The following is a 24,663-nucleotide window of genomic DNA, read 5'->3' as shown; positions in this document are numbered from 1 at the left end:
TCGCACATATCTGTCATACATCGCCACCTATCTAGTATCGTATCTTACAGATCTGTCCTACGTCGCCACCTATCAAGTATCGAACATTTCGGTCCTATATCGCCATCTATCTAGTATCGTACATTTCTGTCCTACACCGCCACCTATCTAGCATCATACAGCCCAGTCCTACATCTTCACCAATCTAGTATCGTATCTTACACATCTGTCCTACATCGTCATCTATCTAGTATCCTATCGTACATATCTGTCCTACATCTTCAAATATCTAGAATCATATCGTACAGATCTGTCCTACATCCTCACCTATCTAGTATCGTACAGATCTGTCCTATATCGTCACCTATCTAGTATCGTATCGTACAGATCTGTCTTACACCATCACCTATCTAGTATCTTACAGATTTGTCCTACATCCTCACCTATCTAGTATCGTACAAATCTGTCCTACATCGTCACCTATACGTATCGTACAGATCTGTCATACATCCTCACCTATCTAATATCGTACACATCTGTCCTACAACGTCAGCGATCAAGTATAATACAGATCTCTCCTACATCGTCACCGATCTACTATCATATCGCACATATCTGTCATACATCGCCACCTATCTAGTATCGAATCTTACAGATCTGTCCTACGTCGCCACCTATCTAGTATCGTACATTTCTGTCCTACATCGCCATCTATCTAGTATCGTACATTTCTGTCCTACACCGCCACCTATCTAGTATCGTATAGATCTGTCATACAACATCACCTATCTAGTATCGTACAGTAGAGATATGAGCGACATCGTCACCTATCAATTATCGTCTCATACAAATCTGTCCTACATCGTAACCTATACGTATCGTACAGATCTGTCCTACATCGTCATCTATCTAGTATCGTACAGATCTATCCTACATCGTCACCTATACGTATCGTACAGATCTGTCCTACATCTTCACCTATCTAGTATCGTACAGATCTGTCCTACATCTTCACCTATCTAATATCGTACAGATCTGTCCTACAACATTACCTATACGTATCATACAGCCCTGTCCTACATCTTCACCAATCTAGTATCGTATCTTACACATCAGTCCTACATCTTCACCTATGTAGTAACGTATCATACAGATCTGCCCTACATCGTCACCTATACGTATCGTACCGATCTGTCCTACATCTTCACTTATCTAGTATCGTACAGATCTGTCATACAACGTCACCTATCTAGTATCGTATTGTACAGATCGGTCATTCATCTCCACCTATCTACTATCGTACATTTCTGTCCTACACCGCCACCTATCTAGCGTCATACAACCCTGTCCAACATTTTTACCAATCTAGTATCGTATCTTACACATCGTCACCTATACGTAACGTACATATCTGTCCTACATCTCCACCTTTCTAGTATCGTACAGATCTGTCCTACATCGTAACCTATCTAGTATCTTACAGATTTGTCCTACATCCTCACCTATCTAGTATCGTACAAATCTGTCCTACATCGTCACCTATACGTATCGTACAGATCTGTCATACATCCTCACCTATCTAATATCGTACACATCTGTCCTACAACGTCAGCGATCAAGTATAATACAGATCTCTCCTACATCGTCACCGATCTACTATCATATCGCACATATCTGTCATACATCGCCACCTATCTATTATCGTACAGATCTGTCCTACATCCTCACCTATCTAGTATCGTACAGATCTGTCCTATATCGTCACCTATCTAGTATCGTATCGTACAGATCTGTCTTACACCATCACCTATCTAGTACCTTACAGATTTGTCCTACATCCTCACCTATCTAGTATCGTACAAATCTGTCCTACATCGTCACCTATACGTATCGTACAGATCTGTCATACATCCTCACCTATCTAATATCGTACACATCTGTCCTACAACGTCAGCGATCAAGTATAATACAGATCTCTCCTACATCGTCACCGATCTACTATCATATCGCACATATCTGTCATACATCGCCACCTATCTAGTATCGAATCTTACAGATCTGTCCTACGTCGCCACCTATCTAGTATCGTACATTTCTGTCCTACATCGCCATCTATCTAGTATCGTACATTTCTGTCCTACACCGCCACCTATCTAGTATCGTATAGATCTGTCATACAACATCACCTATCTAGTATCGTACAGTAGAGATATGAGCGACATCGTCACCTATCAATTATCGTCTCATAAAAATCTGTCCTACATCGTAACCTATACGTATCGTACAGATCTGTCATACATCCAAACCTATCTATTATCGTACAAATCTGTCCTACATCGTCACCTATACGTATCGTACAGATCTGTCCTACATCTTCCCCTATCTAGTATCGTACAAATCTGTCCTACATCGTCACATATACGTATCGTACAGATCTGTCCTACATCTTCACCTATCTAGTATCGTACAAATCTGTCCTACAACGTCACCTATGTAGTATCGTACAGATCTGTCCTACAACATTACCTATACGTATCATACAGCCCTGTCCTACATCTTCACCAATCTAGTATCGTATCTTACACATCTGTCCTAAATCTTCACCTATGTAGTATCGTATCATACAGATCTGCCCTACATCGTCACCTATACGTATCGTACCGATCTGTCCTACATCTTCACTTATCTAGTATCGTACCATAGAGATATGAGCTACATCGTCACCCATCAATTATCGTATCGTACAGATCTGTCCTACATCCTCACCTATCTATTATCGTACAAATCTGTCCTACCTCGTAAACCTATACGTATCGTACAGATCTGTCCTACAACCTCACCTATCTAGTATTATTCAGATCTGTCCTATATCGTCATCTATCTAATATAATACAGATCTCTCCTACATTGTCACCGATTTAGTATCGTATCGCACATATCTGTCATACATCGCCACCTATCTAGTATCGTATCTTACAGATCTGTCCTACGTCGCCACCTATCAAGTATCGAACATTTCGGTCCTATATCGCCATCTATCTAGTATCGTACATTTCTGTCCTACACCGCCACCTATCTAGCATCATACAGCCCAGTCCTACATCTTCACCAATCTAGTATCGTATCTTACACATCTGTCCTACATCGTCATCTATCTAGTATCCTATCGTACATATCTGTCCTACATCTTCAAATATCTAGAATCATATCGTACAGATCTGTCCTACATCCTCACCTATCTAGTATCGTACAGATCTGTCCTATATCGTCACCTATCTAGTATCGTATCGTACAGATCTGTCTTACACCATCACCTATCTAGTATCTTACAGATTTGTCCTACATCCTCACCTATCTAGTATCGTACAAATCTGTCCTACATCGTCACCTATACGTATCGTACAGATCTGTCATACATCCTCACCTATCTAATATCGTACACATCTGTCCTACAACGTCAGCGATCAAGTATAATACAGATCTCTCCTACATCGTCACCGATCTACTATCATATCGCACATATCTGTCATACATCGCCACCTATCTAGTATCGAATCTTACAGATCTGTCCTACGTCGCCACCTATCTAGTATCGTACATTTCTGTCCTACATCGCCATCTATCTAGTATCGTACATTTCTGTCCTACACCGCCACCTATCTAGTATCGTATAGATCTGTCATACAACATCACCTATCTAGTATCGTACAGTAGAGATATGAGCGACATCGTCACCTATCAATTATCGTCTCATAAAAATCTGTCCTACATCGTAACCTATACGTATCGTACAGATCTGTCATACATCCAAACCTATCTATTATCGTACAAATCTGTCCTACATCGTCACCTATACGTATCGTACAGATCTGTCCTACATCTTCCCCTATCTAGTATCGTACAAATCTGTCCTACATCGTCACATATACGTATCGTACAGATCTGTCCTACATCTTCACCTATCTAGTATCGTACAAATCTGTCCTACAACGTCACCTATGTAGTATCGTACAGATCTGTCCTACAACATTACCTATACGTATCATACAGCCCTGTCCTACATCTTCACCAATCTAGTATCGTATCTTACACATCTGTCCTAAATCTTCACCTATGTAGTATCGTATCATACAGATCTGCCCTACATCGTCAAGTATATGTATCGTACCGATCTGTCCTACATCTTCACTTATCTAGTATCGTACCATAGAGATATGAGCTACATCGTCACCCATCAATTATCGTATCGTACAGATCTGTCCTACATCCTCACCTATCTATTATCGTACAAATCTGTCCTACCTCGTAAACCTATACGTATCGTACAGATCTGTCCTACAACCTCACCTATCTAGTATTATTCAGATCTGTCCTATATCGTCATCTATCTAATATAATACAGATCTCTCCTACATTGTCACCGATCTAGTATCGTATCGCACATATCTGTCATACATCGCCACCTATCTAGTATCGTATCTTACAGATCTGTCCTACGTCGCCACCTATCAAGTATCGAACATTTCGGTCCTATATCGCCATCTATCTAGTATCGTACATTTCTGTCCTACACCGCCACCTATCTAGCATCATACAGCCCAGTCCTACATCTTCACCAATCTAGTATCGTATCTTACACATCTGTCCTACATCGTCATCTATCTAGTATCCTATCGTACATATCTGTCCTACATCTTCAAATATCTAGAATCATATCGTACAGATATGTCCTACATCTTCACCTATCTAGTATCGTAGCATACAGATGTGCCCTACATCGTCACCTAAACGTATCGTACAAATCTGTCCTACATCTTCACCTATCTAGTATTGTATCGTACAAATCTGTCCTACATCGACACCTATACGTATCGAACTGATTTGTCCTACATCCTCACCTATCTAGTATCGTACAAATCTGTCCTATATCGTCACCGATACGTATCGTACAGATCTGTCCTACATCGTCACCTATCTACTATCGTACAGATCTGTCCTACCTCGTCACCTATCTAGAATCGTACAGATCTGTCCTACAACGTCACCTATCTAGTATCGTACAGATCTGTCATACAACGTCACCTATCTAGTATCGTACCGTAGAGATATGAGCTTATATCGTCACCTATCAATTATCTTTTCGTACAGATCTGTCCTACATCGTCACCTATCTATTATCGTACAGATCTGTCCTACATCCTCACCTATCTAGTATCGTACAGATCTGTCCTATATCGTCACCTATCTAGTATCGTATCGTACAGATCTGTCTTACACCATCACCTATCTAGTATCGTAGAGATCTGTCCTACATCGTCACTTATCTCGTATTGTATCGTATAGGTCTGCTCTAAATCGTCACCTATCTAGTATCGTTTTGTACACATCGGTCCTTCATCTCCACCTATTTACTATCGTAAAGATCTTTCCTAATTCGTCACCTATCTAGTATCGTATCGCACTGATCTGTCCTACATCGCCACCTATCTACAATCGTATCTGACAGATTTGTCCTACATCGTCACCTATCTAGTTTCGTAAAGATCTGTCGTACATCGTCACCTATCTAGTATTTTATCGTACATGTCTGTCCTACATCTTCACCTATCTAGTATCATATCGCACAGATCTGTCCTACATCGTCACATATCTAGTATCGTACAGATCTGTCCTACATCGTCACCAATCTAGCATCGTACATATCTGTCGTACATCGTCACCTATCTAGTATCGTATCTTACAGATCTGTCCTACATTATCAGCTAACTAGTACCTTACAAATCTGTCCAACAATGTCACCTATCTAGAAACGTATCATACAGATCTGTCCTACATCGTCATCTATCTAGTATCGTACAGATCTCTCCTACATCGTCATCAATCTAGTATCATATCGTACAGATCTGTCCTACATCGTCACATATCTAGTATCGTATCCTACAGATCTGTCCTACATCATCACCAATCTAGTATCATATCGTACAGATCTGTCCTACATCGTCACATATATAGTATCCTACAGATCTCTCCTACATCGTCACATATCTAGTATCGTACAGATCTCTCGTACATCGTCACCTATCTAGTACCGTTTAGATCTGTCCTACATAGTCACCAATCTAGTATCGTATCGTACAGATCTGTCCTACATCGTGACCAATATAGTATCGTTCATATCTGTCGTACATCGTCACCTATCTAGTATCGTATCGTACAGATCTGTCCTACATCGCCACTTATCTAGTATCGTATAGATCTGTAATACACCGCCACCTATCTAGCATCGTACAGCTCTGTCCTACATGTTCAGCTATCTAGTATCGTATCTTATACATCTGTCCTACATCGTCACATATCTAGTATCCTTTCGTACATATCTGTCCTACATCGTCTCCTATCTAGTATCATATCGTACAAATTTGTCCTACATCGTCACCTATCGTGTATCGTATCGTACAGATCTGTCCTACATCGTCACTTTTCTATTTCCCTATCTTACAGATCTGTCCTACATTATCACCTATCTAGTATCTTAAAAATCTGTCCAACAATGCCACCTATCTAATATCGAATTGTATAAATCTGTCCTACATCGCCATCTATATAGTATCCTACAGATGTGTCCTACATCGTCACCTATCTAGTATCGTACCATAGAGATCCGTCCTACATCATCTCCTATCTAATATCGTACATATCTGTCCTACATCGTCAACAATCTAGTATCATTTCGTACATATTTGTCCTACATCGTCTCCTATCTCGTATTGTACAGATCTGTACTACATAGTCACCTATCTAGTATCGTATCGTACAAATCTGTCCTACATCGTCTCCTATCTAGTATCGTATCATACGGATCTGTCTTACAACGTCACCTATCTAGTATCATACAGATCTATCCTACATCGTCACCTATTTAGTATCGTATCGTACAGAGCTATCTTACATCTCCAACTATCTTACTATCGTACAGATCTGTCCTACATCGTCACCTATCTAGTATCGTACAGATATGTCCTACATCGTCACCTATCTAGAAACGTATCATACAGATCTGTCCTACATCGTCATCTATCTATTATCGTACAGATCTCTCCTACATCTTCACCTATCTAGTATCGTATCGTACATATCTGTCCTACATCATCATCTATCGTGTATCGTATCGTACAGATCTGTCCTACATCGTCACTTATCTATTTCCGTATATTACAGATCTGTCCTACATTATCACCTACCTAGTAGCTTACAAATCTGTCCAACAATGCCACCTGTCTAATATCGAATTGTACAAATCTGTCCTACATCGGCATCTATCTAGTATCCAACAGATCTCACCTACATCGTCACCAATCTAATATCATATCGTACAGATCTGTCCTACATCGTCACATATCTAGTATCGCACAGATCTGTCCTAATCTAGTATCGTACAGATCTGTCCTACATCGTCACTTATCTAGTATCGTATCTTACAGATTTGTCCTACATCGTCATCTATCTAGTATCGTACCGTAGAGATATGAGCTACATCGTCACCTATCTATTAGCGTATAGTACAAATCTGTCCTACATCGTCACCTATCTAGTATCGTACAGATCTGTCCTACATCGTCACCTATCTAGTATCGTATCGTACAGATCTGTCCTACACCATCACCTATCTAGTATCGTAGAGATCTGTCCTACATCGTCACTTATCTCGTATTGTATCGTATAGGTCTGCTCTAAATCGTCACCTATCTAGTATCGTTTTGTACACATCGGTCCTTCATCTCCACCTATTTACTATCCTCCAGACCTGTCTTACATCGTCACTTATTTACTATCGTAAAGATCTTTCCTAATTCGTCACCTATCTAGTATCGTATCGCACTGATCTGTCCTACATCGTCATCTATCTAGTATCGTATCTTACACATCTGTCCTACATCGTCACCTATCTAGTATCTTATCGTACATATCTGTCCTACATCTTCACCTATCTAGTATCGTATCGCACAGATCTGTCCTACATCGTCACATATCTAGTATCGTACAGATCTGTCCTACATTGTCACCAATCTAGCATCGTACATATCTGTCGTACATCGTCAACTATCTAGTATCGTATCTTACAGATCTGTCCTACATTATCAGCTAACTAGTACCTTACAAATCTGTCCAACAATGTCACCTATCTAGTATCGTATCATACAGATCTGTCCTACATCGTCATCTATCTAGTATCGTACATATCTGTCCTACATCGTCAACAATCTAGTATCATTTCGTACATATTTGTCCTACATCGTCTCCTTTCTCGTATCGTACAGATCTGTCCTACATCGTCACATATATAGTGTTCTACAGATCTCTCCTACATCGTCATATATATCGTATCGTACAGATCTCTCCTACATCGTGACCAATATAGTATCGTACATATCTGTCCTACATCGTCACCTATCTAGTACCGTATCGTACAGATCTGTCCTACATCTTCACCTATCTAGTATCGTAACGTACAGATCTGTCATACATCGCCACCTATCTAGTATCGTATCGCACAGATCTGTCCTACATCGCCACTTATCTAGTATCGTACAGATCTGTAATACACCGCCACCTATCTAGCATCGTACAGCTCTGTCCTACATGTTCAGCTATCTAGTATCGTATCTTATACATCTGTCCTACATCGTCACATATCTAGTATCCTTCCGTGCATATCTGTCCTACATTGTCTCCTATCTAGTATCATATCGTACATATCTGTCCTACATCGTCACCTATCGTGTATCGTATCGTACAGATCTGTCCTACATCGTCACTTTTCTATTTCCCTATCTTACAAATCTGTCCTACATTATCACCTATCTAGTATCTTAAAAATCTGTCCAACAATGCCACCTATCTAATATCGAATTGTATCAATCTGTCCTACATCGCCAACTATATAGTATCCTACAGATGTGTCCTACATCGTCACCTATCTAGTATCGTACCATAGAGATCCGTCCTACATCATCTCCTATCTAGTATCCTACATATCTGTCCTACATCGTCAACAATCTAGTATCATATCGTCGCACAAATCTGTCCTACATCGTCACATATCTAGTATCGTAGAGATTTGTTCTACATCGTCACCAATCTAGTATCGTATCGTACAGATCTGTCGTACATCGTGACCAATCTAGTATCGTACATATCTGTCGTACATCGTAACTTATCTTGCATCGTATCGTACAAATCTGTCCTACATCGTCACATATCTACTATCGAATCGCACAAATCTGTTATACATCGCCACCTATCTAGTATCGTATCTTACAGATCTGTCCTACATCGCCACCTATCTAGTATCGAACAGATCTGTCCTACACCACCACCTATCTAGCATCGTACAGATCTGTCCTACACCGCCACCTATCTAGCATCGTACAGCTTTGTCCTACATTTTCACCTATCTAGTATCGTATCTTACACATCTGTCCTACATCGTCACATATCCAGTATCATTTCGTACATATTTGTCCTACATCGTCTCCTATCTCGTATCGTATAGATCTGTCCTACATAGTCACATATCTAGTATCGTATCGTACAAATCTGTCCTACATCGTCACCTATTTAGCATCGTATCTTACAGATCTGTCTTACATCTCCAACTATCTACTATCGAACAGATCTGTCCTACATCGTCACCTTTCTAGTATCGTACAGATCTCTCCTACATCGTCACCGATCTAGTATCGTATCATACAGATCTTTCCTACATCTCCACCTATGTAGTATCGTATGATACTGATTTGTCCTACATCGTCACCTATTTAGTATCGTATCGTACAGAGCTATCTTACATCTCCAACTATCTTACTATCGTACAGATCTGTCCTACATCGTCACCTATCCAGTATCTTACAGATATGTCCTACATCGTCACCTATCTAGAAACGTATCATACAGATCTGTCCTACATCGTCATCTATCTATTATCGTACAGATCTCTCCTACATCTTCACCTATCTAGTATCGTATCGTACATATCTGTCCTACATCATCATCTATCGTGTATCGTATCGTACAGATCTGTCCTACATCGTCACTTATCTATTTCCGTATATTACAGATCTGTCCTACATTATCACCTACCTAGTAGCTTACAAATCTGTCCAACAATGCCACCTGTCTAATATCGAATTGTACAAATCTGTCCTACATCGGCATCTATCTAGTATCCAACAGATCTCTCCTACATCGTCACCTATCTAGTATCGTACCATAGAGATCCGTCCTACATCATCTCCTATCTAGTATCCTACATATCTGTCCTACATCGTCAACAATCTAGTATCATATCGTACAAATCTGTCCTACATCGTCACATATCTAGTATCGTAGAGATTTGTTCTACATCGTCACCAATCTAGTATCGTATCGTACAGATCTGTCGTACATCGTGACCAATCTAGTATCGTACATATCTGTCGTACATCGTAACTTATCTTGCATCGTATCGTACAAATCTGTCCTACATCGTCACATATCTACTATCGAATCGCACAAATCTGTTATACATCGCCACCTATCTAGTATCGTATCTTACAGATCTGTCCTACATCGCCACCTATCTAGTATCGTACATATCTGTCCTACACCGCCACCTATCTAGCATCGTACAGATCTGTCCTACACCGCCACCTATCTAGCATCGTACAGCTTTGTCCTACATTTTCACCTATCTAGTATCGTATCTTACACATCTGTCCTACATCGTCACATATCCAGTATCATTTCGTACATATTTGTCCTACATCGTCTCCTATCTCGTATCGTATAGATCTGTCCTACATAGTCACATATCTAGTATCGTATCGTACAAATCTGTCCTACATCGTCACCTATTTAGCATCGTATCTTACAGATCTGTCTTACATCTCCAACTATCTACTATCGAACAGATCTGTCCTACATCGTCACCTATCTAGTATCGTACAGATCTCTCCTACATCGTCACCGATCTAGTATCGTATCATACAGATCTTTCCTACATCTCCACCTATGTAGTATCGTATGATACTGATTTGTCCTACATCGTCACCTATTTAGTATCGTATCGTACAGAGCTATCTTACATCTCCAACTATCTTACTATCGTACAGATCTGTCCTACATCGTCACCTATCTAGTATCTTACAGATATGTCCTACATCGTCACCTATCTAGAAACGTATCATACAGATCTGTCCTACATCGTCATCTATCTATTATCGTACAGATCTCTCCTACATCTTCACCTATCTAGTATCGTATCGTACATATCTGTCCTACATCATCATCTATCGTGTATCGTATCGTACAGATCTGTCCTACATCGTCACTTATCTATTTCCGTATATTACAGATCTGTCCTACATTATCACCTACCTAGTAGCTTACAAATCTGTCCAACAATGCCACCTGTCTAATATCGAATTGTACAAATCTGTCCTACATCGGCATCTATCTAGTATCCAACAGATCTCACCTACATCGTCACCAATCTAATATCATATCGTACAGATCTGTCCTACATCGTCACATATCTAGTATCGCACAGATCTGTCCTAATCTAGTATCGTACAGATCTGTCCTACATCGTCACTTATCTAGTATCGTATCTTACAGATTTGTCCTACATCATCTCCTATCTAGTATCCTACATATCTGTCCTACATCGTCAACAATCTAGTATCATATCGTACAAATCGGTCCTACATCGTCACATATCTAGTATCGTAGAGATTTGTTCTACATCGTCACCAATCTAGTATCGTATCGTACAGATCTGTCGTACATCGTGACCAATCTAGTATCGTACATATCTGTCGTACATCGTAACTTATCTTGCATCGTATCGTACAAATCTGTCCTACATCGTCACATATCTACTATCGAATCGCACAAATCTGTTATACATCGCCACCTATCTAGTATCGTATCTTACAGATCTGTCCTACATCGCCACCTATCTAGTATCGTACAGATCTGTCCTACACCGCCACCTATCTAGCATCGTACAGATCTGTCCTACACCGCCACCTATCTAGCATCGTACAGCTTTGTCCTACATTTTCACCTATCTAGTATCGTATCTTACACATCTGTCCTACATCGTCACATATCCAGTATCATTTCGTACATATTTGTCCTACATCGTCTCCTATCTCGTATCGTATAGATCTGTCCTACATAGTCACATATCTAGTATCGTATCGTACAAATCTGTCCTACATCGTCACCTATTTAGCATCGTATCTTACAGATCTGTCTTACATCTCCAACTATCTACTATCGAACAGATCTGTCCTACATCGTCACCTATCTAGTATCGTACAGATCTCTCCTACATCGTCACCGATCTAGTATCGTATCATACAGATCTTTCCTACATCTCCACCTATGTAGTATCGTATGATACTGATTTGTCCTACATCGTCACCTATTTAGTATCGTATCGTACAGAGCTATCTTACATCTCCAACTATCTTACTATCGTACAGATCTGTCCTACATCGTCACCTATCTAGTATCTTACAGATATGTCCTACATCGTCACCTATCTAGAAACGTATCATACAGATCTGTCCTACATCGTCATCTATCTATTATCGTACAGATCTCTCCTACATCTTCACCTATCTAGTATCGTATCGTACATATCTGTCCTACATCATCATCTATCGTGTATCGTATCGTACAGATCTGTCCTACATCGTCACTTATCTATTTCCGTATATTACAGATCTGTCCTACATTATCACCTACCTAGTAGCTTACAAATCTGTCCAACAATGCCACCTGTCTAATATCGAATTGTACAAATCTGTCCTACATCGGCATCTATCTAGTATCCAACAGATCTCTCCTACATCGTTACCAAACCAATCTAATATCATATCGTACAGATCTGTCCTACATCGTCACATATCTAGTATCGCACAGATCTGTCCTAATCTAGTATCGTACAGATCTGTCCTACATCGTCACCAATCTAGTATCGTACATATCTGTCGTAGGTCGTCACTTATCTAGTATCGTATCGTACAGATCTGTCCTACATCGTCATCTATCTAGTATCGTATCGTACAGATCGGTTTTACATCTCCACCTATATACTATCGTACAGATCTGTCCTTCATCGTCACCTATCTAGTATCGTTCAGATCTGTCCTACATGTCACCTATCTAAGATCATACAGATCTGTCCTACATCGTCACCTATCTAGTATCATACAGATCTTTCCTACATTATCAACTATCTAGTATCGTATAGATTTGTCCTACAACGTCACCTATCGTGTATCGTATCGTACAGATCTGTCATACATCGCCACCTATCTAGTATCGTACAGATCTGTCCTACATCGCCACCTTTCTAGTATCGTACAGATCTGTCCTACATCGTCACCTATCTAGGATCATACAAATCTGTCCTACGTCGCCACCTATCTAGTATCGTACAGATCTGTCCTACATCGCCACCTATCTAGTATCGTACAGATCTGTCCTACATCGCCACCTATCTAGTGTCGTACAGATCTGTCCTACATCGCCACCTATCTTGTATCGTATCGTACTGATCATTAAAATTGTTGGATACGAAATCCGCCGACTTGTCGGTTAAGTGGTAAAATAACAACCACATGTACCGCACGTCGTCAGTTAACATTGAATATTAAAGACAACCTATCTACATCGCCAGTAAAATTGTTTAATACAAAGCCGTCCGCGCTGTCTACGGCAATGTTGAATACTCACCCGTCGACTCCGCTTCTGGTCATCTGTATAGATCCGTCATCAACGATAGTAATGGAGGAAGAAAGACAGGACGTGGAGGACATGTACCAGACTGTGGGATAACTCTTCTGTTCGTACCAAGTCCCCGCGTACTGTCAGCAATAACAGTGATTTTTTTTATTAACATGAGAATCACGAAACAGGCTTGTCTATATACAATTCTCGTGCACCACATACTGCTTACAGATACCGAGGGGTCTGGGTCCCTGTATAATTCTTATGTTAAATATACTGCTGTTAGGTGCCAATGTTGGGTGATGTAAAACCAAAAACAAGGAAAAAGTAAAAACAAATTTGCATTTTTACCTATCTTGGATCTTAACGAATATAAAAGATGATAGTCAACAATTACATTTTTGATCCTAAAACCAGGTCAATTACTGAATTCTACTCACTTTGTTTATATCAAAGCTTCTCTTCGATGGAACATCTGGACATTTGCCCAAACTCATCATTTGACCGGAAGTGACGCCAATGATCGCCATCACCAGGAAGACTTGAGAGCTGGCCATGTCCAGGGGTAAATTAGTGAGTGAGATAGACCTGGTTTCCTCCTTACTGGTATATATACCCCGATCTACCTGACCTCCAGACGGCATTGGACCAAGTGATGTTACCCACTATCAGTTACCACTGACCATGAAGCGATAGCAGTCACTTGCAGCGTTTGGTGTTCTGTGTATACCCGACCAGGGGTCAGCAGTATAATCTGATATTGTACAATTTATTAATTCAGATATACTATTCCAGACACAACACAAACACCCAATACCCGGTCAGTGCCCAAAGACGCATTGTTTGCATGGGACAAATGACGTTACTAACAGTGATTAAAACAGGGTAATTACTCTCGGGGGAATCTGTAACAATTGCACAGAAAATGCTAGCTGCCATACAAATAGGGTATTTATAATTTCTGTAACCTAAAGCAGTACAACATATATGGAGCAATGAGGCCATGGCTCCTGTATCACTGTGTTAAATATCAAAGGAAGAGCCACGTTGTTCAGAAATAATCAATGTAATAACACACACAATTTCATGTTACATGTAAAACTTATGATATAACCTTTTGTTTTCTATTTTCCGAATGATAACAACTAGAGAATGGTAAGTTTGCGGATATATTTATCTCCAAATCGAACACAGATTGAAATGTTGTATTTTGCGCGCTTTTTAATCTGTATGTTTCCAATATCAAACAAAGGGTACAAATGACTGAGTATTAACGACATGTAAACACTGCCTCTCTAGTACCCTAGCGTTGTTCCTGTTTATGATGTGGATGTAAACACTGACTCTCTACTACCCTAACGTTGTTCCTGTTTATGATGTGGATGTAAACAGTGACTCTCTAGTACCCTAACTTTGTTCCTGTTTATGATATGGATGTAAACACTGACTCTCTAGTACCCTAGCGTTGTTCCTGTTTATGATGTGGATGTAAACAGTGACTCTCTAGTACCCTAGCGGTGTTCCTGTTTATGATGTGGATGTAAACAGAAACTCTCTAGTACCCTTGCGGTGTTGCTGTTTATGATGTGGATGTAAACACTGACTCTCTAGTACCCTAACATTGTTCCTGTTTATGATGTGGATGTAAACACTGACTCTCTACTACCCTTGCGTTGTTCCTGTTTATGATGTGGATGTAAACACTGACTCTCTAGTACCCTAGCGTTGTTCCTGTTTATGATGTGGATGTAAACTCTGTCTCTCTAGTACCCTAACGTTGTTCCTGTTTATGATGTGAATGTAAACTCTGTCTCTCTAGTACCCTTGCGTTGTTCCTGTTTATGATGTGGATGTAAACACTGACTCTCTAGTACCCCAGCGGTGTTCCTGTTTATGATGTGGATGTAACCACTGACTCTCTAGTACCCTAGCGTTGTTCCTGTTTATGATGTGGATGTAAACTCTGTCTCTCTAGTACCCTTGCGTTGTTCCTGTTTATGATGTGGATGTAAACACTGACTCTCTAGTACCTTAACGTTGTTCCTGTTTATGAACATAGCAAGTTTTAGCTATAATCCCTCGAATTCTTGTCAATATATACTTTTGGAGAGTGATTTTATGAAGATAGCTACCAAGAACTGCCTACTCACCACTGTCTACCATTAACTGTTTACACACCACTGTTTACCATTAACTGTTTACTCACCACTGTTTACCATTAACTGTCTACTCGCCACTGTCTACACACCACTGTCTACACACCACTGTCTACCATTACCTGTCTACTCACCACTGTCAACCATTAATAGCCTACTTACCACTGTCTACCGTAAGCTGTCTATTCACCACTGTCCACCATTAATAGCCTACTCACCACTGTCTGCCAGTAACTGTCTACTCATCACTGTATACAATTAATTGTCTAATCACCACTCTGTACCATTAAATATCTACACACCACTGTCTACCATTAACTGTTTACACATCACTGTCTACCATTAATAGCCTACTCACCACTGTCTACCATTAACTGTCTACTCACCACTGTCTACCATTAAATGTATACACATCACTGTCTACAATTTACTGTCTACTCATCATTGTCTACCATTAACTATCTATTCACCACTTTCTACCACTCATTGTCTAAACACCGATGTATACCATTAACTGTCTACTCACCACTGTCTACCATTAACTGTCTGCTCATCACAGTCTACCATTTACTGTCTACACACCGCTGTCTACCATTAACTGTCTACACACCGCTGTCTACCATTAACTGTCTACACACCGCTGTCTACCATTAACTGTCTACTCACTACTGTCTACCATTAACTGTCTACTCACCACTGTCTACCATTAACTGTCTGCTCACCACTGTCTTCTATTAACTGTCCACACACCGCTGTCTACCATTAACTGTCTACACACCGCTGTCTTCCATTAACTGTGAACACACCACTGTCTACCATTAACTGTTTACTCACCACTGTCTACCATTAACTGTTTACTCACCACTGTCAAATATTAACTGCCACTCATCATTGTCTACCATTAACTGTCTATTCACCACTTTTTACCACTCATTGTCTACACACCGCAGTCTACCATTAGCTGTTTACACACCACTGTGTACCATTAAATGTCTAAACACCACTGTCTACCATTAACTGTTTACATATCACTGTCTACCATTAATAGCCTACTCACCACTTTCTACCATTAACTGTCTGCTCACCACAGTCTACCATTAACTGTCTACACACCGCTGTCTACCATTAACTGTCTACACACCGCTGTCTACCATTAACTGTCTACACACCGCTGTCTACCATTAACTGTCTACACACCGCTGTCTACCATTAACTGTCCACTCACTACTGTCTACCATTAACTGTCTGCTCACCACTGTCTACCATTAACTGTGTACACACAGCTGTCTACCATTAACTGTTTACTCACCACTGTCTACCATTAACTGTTTACTCACCACTGTCTCATATTAACTGCCACTCAACAATGTCTACCATTAACCGTTTACTCATCATTGTCTACCATTAACTGTCTATTCACCACTTTCTACCACTCATTGTCTACACACCGCTGTCTACCATTAGCTGTTTACACACCACTGTCTACCATTAAATGTCTACACACCACTGTCTACCATTAACTATCTGCTCACCACAGTCTACCATTAACTGTCTATGCACCGCTGTCTACCATTAACTGTCTACACACCGCTGTCTACCATTAACTGTCTACACACCGCTGTCTACCATTACCTGTCTACTCACCACTGTCAACCATTATTAGCCTACTTACCACTGTCTACCGTAAGCCGTCTATTCACCACTGTCTACCATTAACTGTCTACACACCGCTGTCTACCTTTAACTGTCTACTCACTACTGTCTACCATTAACTGTCTACTCACCACTGTCTACCATTAACTGTCTGCTCACCACTGTCTACTATTAACTGTCCACACACCGCTGTCTACCATTAACTGTCTACACACCGCTGTCTACCATTAACTGTCAACTCACCACTGTCTACCATTCACTGTCTCCACACCACTGTCTACACACAACTGTCTACTCACCACTATCTACCATTAACTGTCTACACACCGCTGTCTTCCATTAACTGTGAACACACCACTGTCTACCATTAACTGTTTACACATCACTGTCTACCATTAACTGTTTACATATCACTGTCTACCATTAATAGCCTACTCATCACTGTCAACCATTAACTGTCTACTCACCACTGTCTACCATTAATAGTTTACTCACCACTGTCTACCATTAACTGTCTACATAAAGCTGTCTACCATTAACTGTCTACACATCGCTGTCTACCATTAACTGTCTACTCACCACTGTCTACCATTAATAGCCAACTCATCACTGTCTACAATTAACTGTCTACACACCGCTGTCTACCATTAACTGTCTACACACCACTGTCTACCTTTAACTGTCTACTCACTACTGTCTACCATTAACTGTCTACTCACCACTGTCTACCATTAACTGTCTGCTCACCACTGTCTACTATTAACTGTCCACACACCGCTGTCTACCATTAACTGTCTACACACCGCTGTCTACCATTAACTGTCAACTCACCACTGTCTACCATTCACTGTCTCCACACCACTGTCTACACACCACTGTCTACTCACCACTATCTACCATTAACTGTCTACACACCGCTGTCTTCCATTAACTGTGAACACACCACTGTCTACCATTAACTGTTTACACATCACTGTCTACCATTAACTGTTTACATATCACTGTCTACCATTAATAGCCTACTCATCACTGTCAACCATTAACTGTCTACTCACCACTGTCTACCATTAATAGTTTACTCACCACTGTCTACCATTAACTGTCTACATAAAGCTGTCTACCATTAACTGTCTACACATCGCTGTCTACCATTAACTGTCTACTCACCACTGTCTACCATTAATAGCCAACTCATCACTGTCTACAATTAACTGTCTACACACCGCTGTCTACCATTAACTGTCTACACACCAATGTCTACCATTAACTGTCTACTCACCACTGTCTACCATTAACTGTCTGCTCACCACTGTCTACTATTAACTGTCCACACACCGCTGTCTACCATTAACTGTCTACACACCGCTGTCTACCATTAACTGTCAACTCATCACTGTCTACCATTTACTGTCTACTCACCACTGTCTACCATTCACTGTCTCCACACCACTGTCTACACACCACTGTCTACTCACCACTATCTACCATTAACTGTCTACACACCGCTGTCTTCCATTAACTGTGAACACACCACTGTCTACCATTAACTGTTTACTCACCACTGTCAAATATTAACTGCCACTCATCATTGTCTACCATTAACTGTCTATTCACCACTTTCTACCACTCATTGTCTACACACCGCTGTCTACCATTAGCTGTTTACACACCACTGTGTACCATTAAATGTCTACACACCACTGTCTACCATTAACTGTTTACATATCACTGTCTACCATTAATAGCCTACTCACCACTGTCTACCATTAACTGTCTGCTCACCACAGTCTACCATTAACTGTCTACACACCGCTGTCTACCATTAACTGTCTACACACCGCTGTCTACCATTAACTGTCTACTCACCGCTGTCTACCATTAACTGTCTGCTCACCACTGTCTACCATTAACTGTTTACTCACCACTGTCTACCATTAACTGTTTACTCACCACTGTCTCATATTAACTGCCACTCAACAATGTCTACCATTAAATATCTACACACCAGTTTCTACCGTTAACTGTTTACACATCACTGTCTACCATTAATAGCCTACTCACCACTGTCTACCATTTAACTGTTTACTCACCGCTGTCTTGTATTAACTGCCACTCAACAATGTCTACCATTAACCGTTTACTGATCATTGTCTACCATTAACTGCCACCCACCATTACCTACCATTAACTGTCCACACACCACTGTCTACCTTTAACTGTCTACACACCACTGTCTACACACCTGTGTCTACCGTTAACTGTCTACTCACCACTGTCTACCATTAACTGTCCACACACCACTGTCTACCAGTAACTGTCTACTCATCACTGTCTACAATTAACTGTCTACTCACCGCTGTCTACCATTAACTGTTTACACATCACTGTCTACCATTAATAGTTTACTCATCACTGTCTACAATTAACTGTCCACACACCACTGTCTACCATTAAATGTCTACACACCACTCTCTACCATTAACTGTTTACACATCACTGTCTACCATTAATAGCCTACTCATCACTGTCAACCATTAACTGTCTACTCACCACTGTCTACCATTAATAGCCAACTTATCACTGTCTACAATTAACTGTCTACTCATCATTGTCTACCATTAACTGTCTATACACCACTTTCTACCACTCATTGTCTACACACCGCTGTCTACCATTATCTGTTTACTCACCACTGTCTACCATTAACTGTCTACACACCGCTATCTACCATTAACTGTCTACTCACCACTGTCTACCATTAATAGCCAACTCATCACTGTCTACCATTAACTGTCTACTCACCAGTGTCTACCATTAACTGTCTGCTCACCACAGTCTACCATTAACTGTCTACACACCGCTGTCTACCATTAACTGTCTACACACCGCTGTCTACCATTAACTGTCTACACACCAATGTCTACCATTAACTGTTTACTCATCACTGTCTACCATTAACTCTTTACTCACAACTGTTTACCATTAGCTGTCTACCATTAACTGTCTACTCACCACTGTCTACCATTAAATGTCTACACACCACTGTCTACCATTAATTGTTTACACATCACTGTCTACCATTAATAGCCTACTCACCACTGTCTACCATTAACTGTCTACTCACCACTGTCTACCATTAACTGTCTACTCACCACTGTCTACCATTAACTGTTTACTCACCACCGTGTACCATTAACTGTTTACTCACCACTGTCTAATATTAACTTACCATTAACTGTCTACTGTCACCATTAACTAGCTGTCTACCATTAACTGTTTACCACTGTCTACCATTAACTGTCTACACACCGTGTACCATTAACTGTTTACTCACACTGTCTACATTAACTGTCAATGTCTACCATTAACCGTTTACTCATCATTGTCTACCATTAACTGTCTATTCACCACTTTCTACCATTACCTACACACCGCTGTCTACCATTAACTGTCTACACACCACTGTCTACACACACACCACTGTCTACCATTAACTGTTAACACATGTCTACATTAATAGCACTCACCACTGTCTACCATTAACTGTCTACTCACCACTGTCTTTTATTAACTGTCTGTCTACACACCCATTAACTGTCTACACTCCACTGTCTACACACCTGTGTCTACCATTACCTGTCTACACACCACTGTCTACCATTAACTGTCTACTCACCACTGTCTTTTATTAACTGTCTACACACCACTGTCTACCATTAACTGTCTACACACCACTGTCTACTCACGAATGTCTACCATTAACTGTCTACACACCACTGTCTACACACCACTGTCTACACACCACTGTCTACACACCACTGTCTACACACCACTGTCTACCAGTTGCGGTCTACTCACCACTGTCTACCATTAACTGTCTACACACCACTGTCTACCATCAACTGTCTACTCACCACTCTGTACCATTAACTTTCTACACACCACTGTCTACCATTAACTGTCTACACACCACTGTCTGCCATTAACTGTCTATTCAGCACTGTCTACCATTAACTGTCTACACACCACTGTTTGCCATTAACTGTCTATTCTGCACTGTCTGTGTCGTACTTTCTACTGCCCGTTACTGCCATTTTCTCGTAGGAAGAATTTTTCAAAGACGTCCTTACAATCCTTGATAAAATATACAAGTTACTTTTAAACAATAGAACCCCCCGATACTTTCATATGGACTCAAGCTGTATTTTAATAGATCACTAAAGAATTTAGAAGTGTGGCGTTGAGATTCGTTTCACTGAATGGTGAAATTACCCAAGTGATACGAAAGTACTCAAATGCATACAGTGTTTACATTGCTCGACTGTATGTGAAGTATTTAGTTTAATATCGTATCGTCACCCTTTACAATATCTTAGCCATGAAATGCAGCACACGGCAAATATTGTTTCTCAACCAGTCTATTATTTATAGAATTCAAAATGCAAGTGGAAAGTCCCGTGTATACCCAATACACCGAAAATTAAAATAGTGTTCATAATAGAATCCAATGGGGTTACCAAGAATCATTCAAGCGAGACGTCCTTTTACCTTCTCTCGAATTTCATAAAATATCAAGGTGACACCTAATCCTTTTATATTGTTACATATTATGTTTCCGCTGTCACATGGCATAAGAAAAGAGCTGTAGACATGATCCGGACTGGAGAGTCTTCGCGTCGAGTGGCACATTATTTTTGTCAAACTGGGTCAACATCCGATCGTCCTCGAAACGACAACCCGCAAAGCTGCCGCGTGGGATTTTGCCATCTCAAATGATTAATGCACTTGTGCAATCGATTCGTAAACAGAGAAATTGTTTGGGTGTCCGGTCTATGCCTAAACAGTTCGAACTGGTTGAAAGCCTACCAGTTGTAACCGCGGCGTCCTCCCGCTGCACTCATGTTGTTGCGACGTCACCTTACGAAAATGAAACAAAGTAGTCACACCACGGTGACGGGAGGCGGAGTGTGGGGGCGACGAGTAGAACGTGAACGTCACAAAACAGGACGGCTTTGGCGGCTAAAGTGTTGTGGTTCGGAATTGTATCATAGCAAACATTCTACTGATATTCTGATTTATACCGGCATTTTAAAAATGTCTGTATGTTTATGTATTTCATACTGACATACATGCACTATATACCTAAATCTGTATACTTATATAGTGGAATCTGTCTAAACCGAACACCTTTCGGACCGAATAATTTGGCCGTTTTGTAGGGAGTTCCGGATTGTAGAGAGTACATTGTTATAATATTGTTGGAACTGGGACTTGATTATTTGACTGGATTAGGCAGATATCTGGATTGCACAGAGTCCGGTTTAGACAGAGTCCACTATGTGTACACCTGTATACTCATATCAGTGACTATACATTTACATACGTATATCTATATAGTCACATGCAGGCAATGTCGACCCACTGTGCTGGTAGATGACATTGATCTATGTTGCCACATATACCGATACAACCGTCTCTATTCACGTCTATCTCTCTATACTTTGTATAGTTTTACATGAATAAATAATGATGTAGACGATCTCATTTAGAAACTCTATTGTTACGTTGCAATCTCCAAGTTAGCGTAAATAAGATTTCTGCGTGATGTGTATTCATTCATAAACAAGAAATTGAATTTTCCCAAAAACGTATTTCACATTCTCAGTCCAATCAAAGATAAAAACATCTATTTGTAAATATCTATATCATATGCGGTTTCTGAAGATTTTATTTTTTTCTTTGTAATCAGTTTGTATGTTTGTATGTGACTAAGACTCACTCCTCAGCTATAAACCTTGATCCAGAGTAATCTCCCCTGTTAAAATGCTGTCACTGCAGGAAACTTGGCATAACTCTATTCATTAGTGCCTTAGACTAACCTTGTCTCAAAATTCTATCTAGATTCATACATTATTTGGGGGATATGTAATTACACAGGGATTGATTTTTCACATATAACCATATTAGATAAAATCTGACCATCTCCACAATCGGATGGGAACTTATCCCTGTTAATCATGTAATTACCTCAATGTTCTGGGTATCTTAGTAAATTACGACTTCATATTAGCCAGATTGAAATCTCATTTACATGTTCTCAACATTACACTGCCAGTCCTTTCTCAGTTAAGCCTCTACCACTACGTATTGATACCAACATCCCAATGGTATATTAGCCTCTTAATCAGGTAAGACATACAACGCGCTATCTATGTTCGTTTTACTTATTATGTATTATTGGTATAACGTAGATCTTCTTCTGTATCTTCCCATCGTCAGATCATCGCACCTGTTACCCAAGACTTCAGAATACAACCCCAACTGACGCCTCGCACTGAACCCTAAGTAGGACCCACAATATAGTGATCGAAAACATAATAAATGTAGTCCTTTTTTTTAAATAAAACTTACCTCTGTGTCCAGGGAATCACACATTTTGTTATATTCTCGTCAAAGCTCGAACTTTTCACTTCATACCTCCGAGTTCGATGTATGCATATCTTATCCATAGAACGTCTCATACTGGACATTGTTACACAACAAGACACTCTTGTTCACACTGCATGTAAAATTATGTGTTCCCCGAAGGGAGCACATCCGTGAATCCCAGTTACACTGACAAGTTGGCTTCTTCCATGATAATGTGGACTGGTTTTGTGTAAGACCGCCCAGTGTATTTGTATTTACATATAAAGTCAATAAAAAAGCATGCCCCGATCAACGCTTCTCGATGACGAGAACCCGCCTCATCTCAATGTTAGTAGAGGCCGCAACACCAATCACAACACCTACGGGATTCCTGCTACACGACGGAATATAAAATACACTAACAAAAACTACAGTCGATCGGTTCGATAATAACAGACCAAGGACAAACAGTTCCAATGTATGGATTCTTAAAATTATTTATTCTCCGCCAGAAATAGTACGGTTCAAGTGACGTGGCAATCTGGATGTCCAATACGAGATGTTTATTGGAGTTACACAGGATGTACACAACGTCTATACAAACTTACACTGAACACCTGTCAGCGAATACAAACACTGGATATTCTCCATCAGAATGGATATTGCAGGGGACACATATCTGTTA

General features: G+C 40.3%; 1 protein-coding gene across 4 annotated transcripts in view; it reads right to left on the bottom strand.

Annotated features, from left to right (window-relative positions):
- LOC132559725 (apolipoprotein D-like) overlaps positions 1 to 24,270 on the bottom strand; it is a 34,429-nt gene extending 10,159 nt beyond the window's left edge. For 2 of the 4 annotated variants that reach the window (XR_009554631.1, XM_060224351.1), the window contains exons 1-2: positions 23,982 to 24,270; positions 13,768 to 13,898 (exon numbers count right to left, since the gene is read on the bottom strand). Coding sequence is in view for 3 of the 4 variants with exons in the window: in XM_060224351.1 (XP_060080334.1) it covers positions 13,768 to 13,898; positions 23,982 to 24,005 (155 nt within the window). In the remaining variant the exon portion in view is untranslated. Of the gene's footprint in view, positions 1 to 13,767; positions 13,899 to 14,201; positions 14,318 to 23,981 lie in introns of those variants that run through there. The other 2 variants (XM_060224350.1, XM_060224353.1) reach the window with 1 other exon arrangement.
- Positions 24,271 to 24,663: the final 393 nt, after the last annotated feature.

The sequence above is a fragment of the Ylistrum balloti genome, unplaced genomic scaffold, assembly GCF_031769215.1.
Source record: "Ylistrum balloti isolate Yb309-2 unplaced genomic scaffold, AGI_CSIRO_Ybal_v1 Utg370958, whole genome shotgun sequence".
In the NCBI taxonomy this organism is placed as follows: Eukaryota; Metazoa; Mollusca; class Bivalvia; order Pectinida; family Pectinidae; genus Ylistrum; species Ylistrum balloti.
The sequence above is the reverse complement of the archived record's forward strand: the minus strand, read 5'-3'. Positions and strand labels throughout refer to the sequence as shown.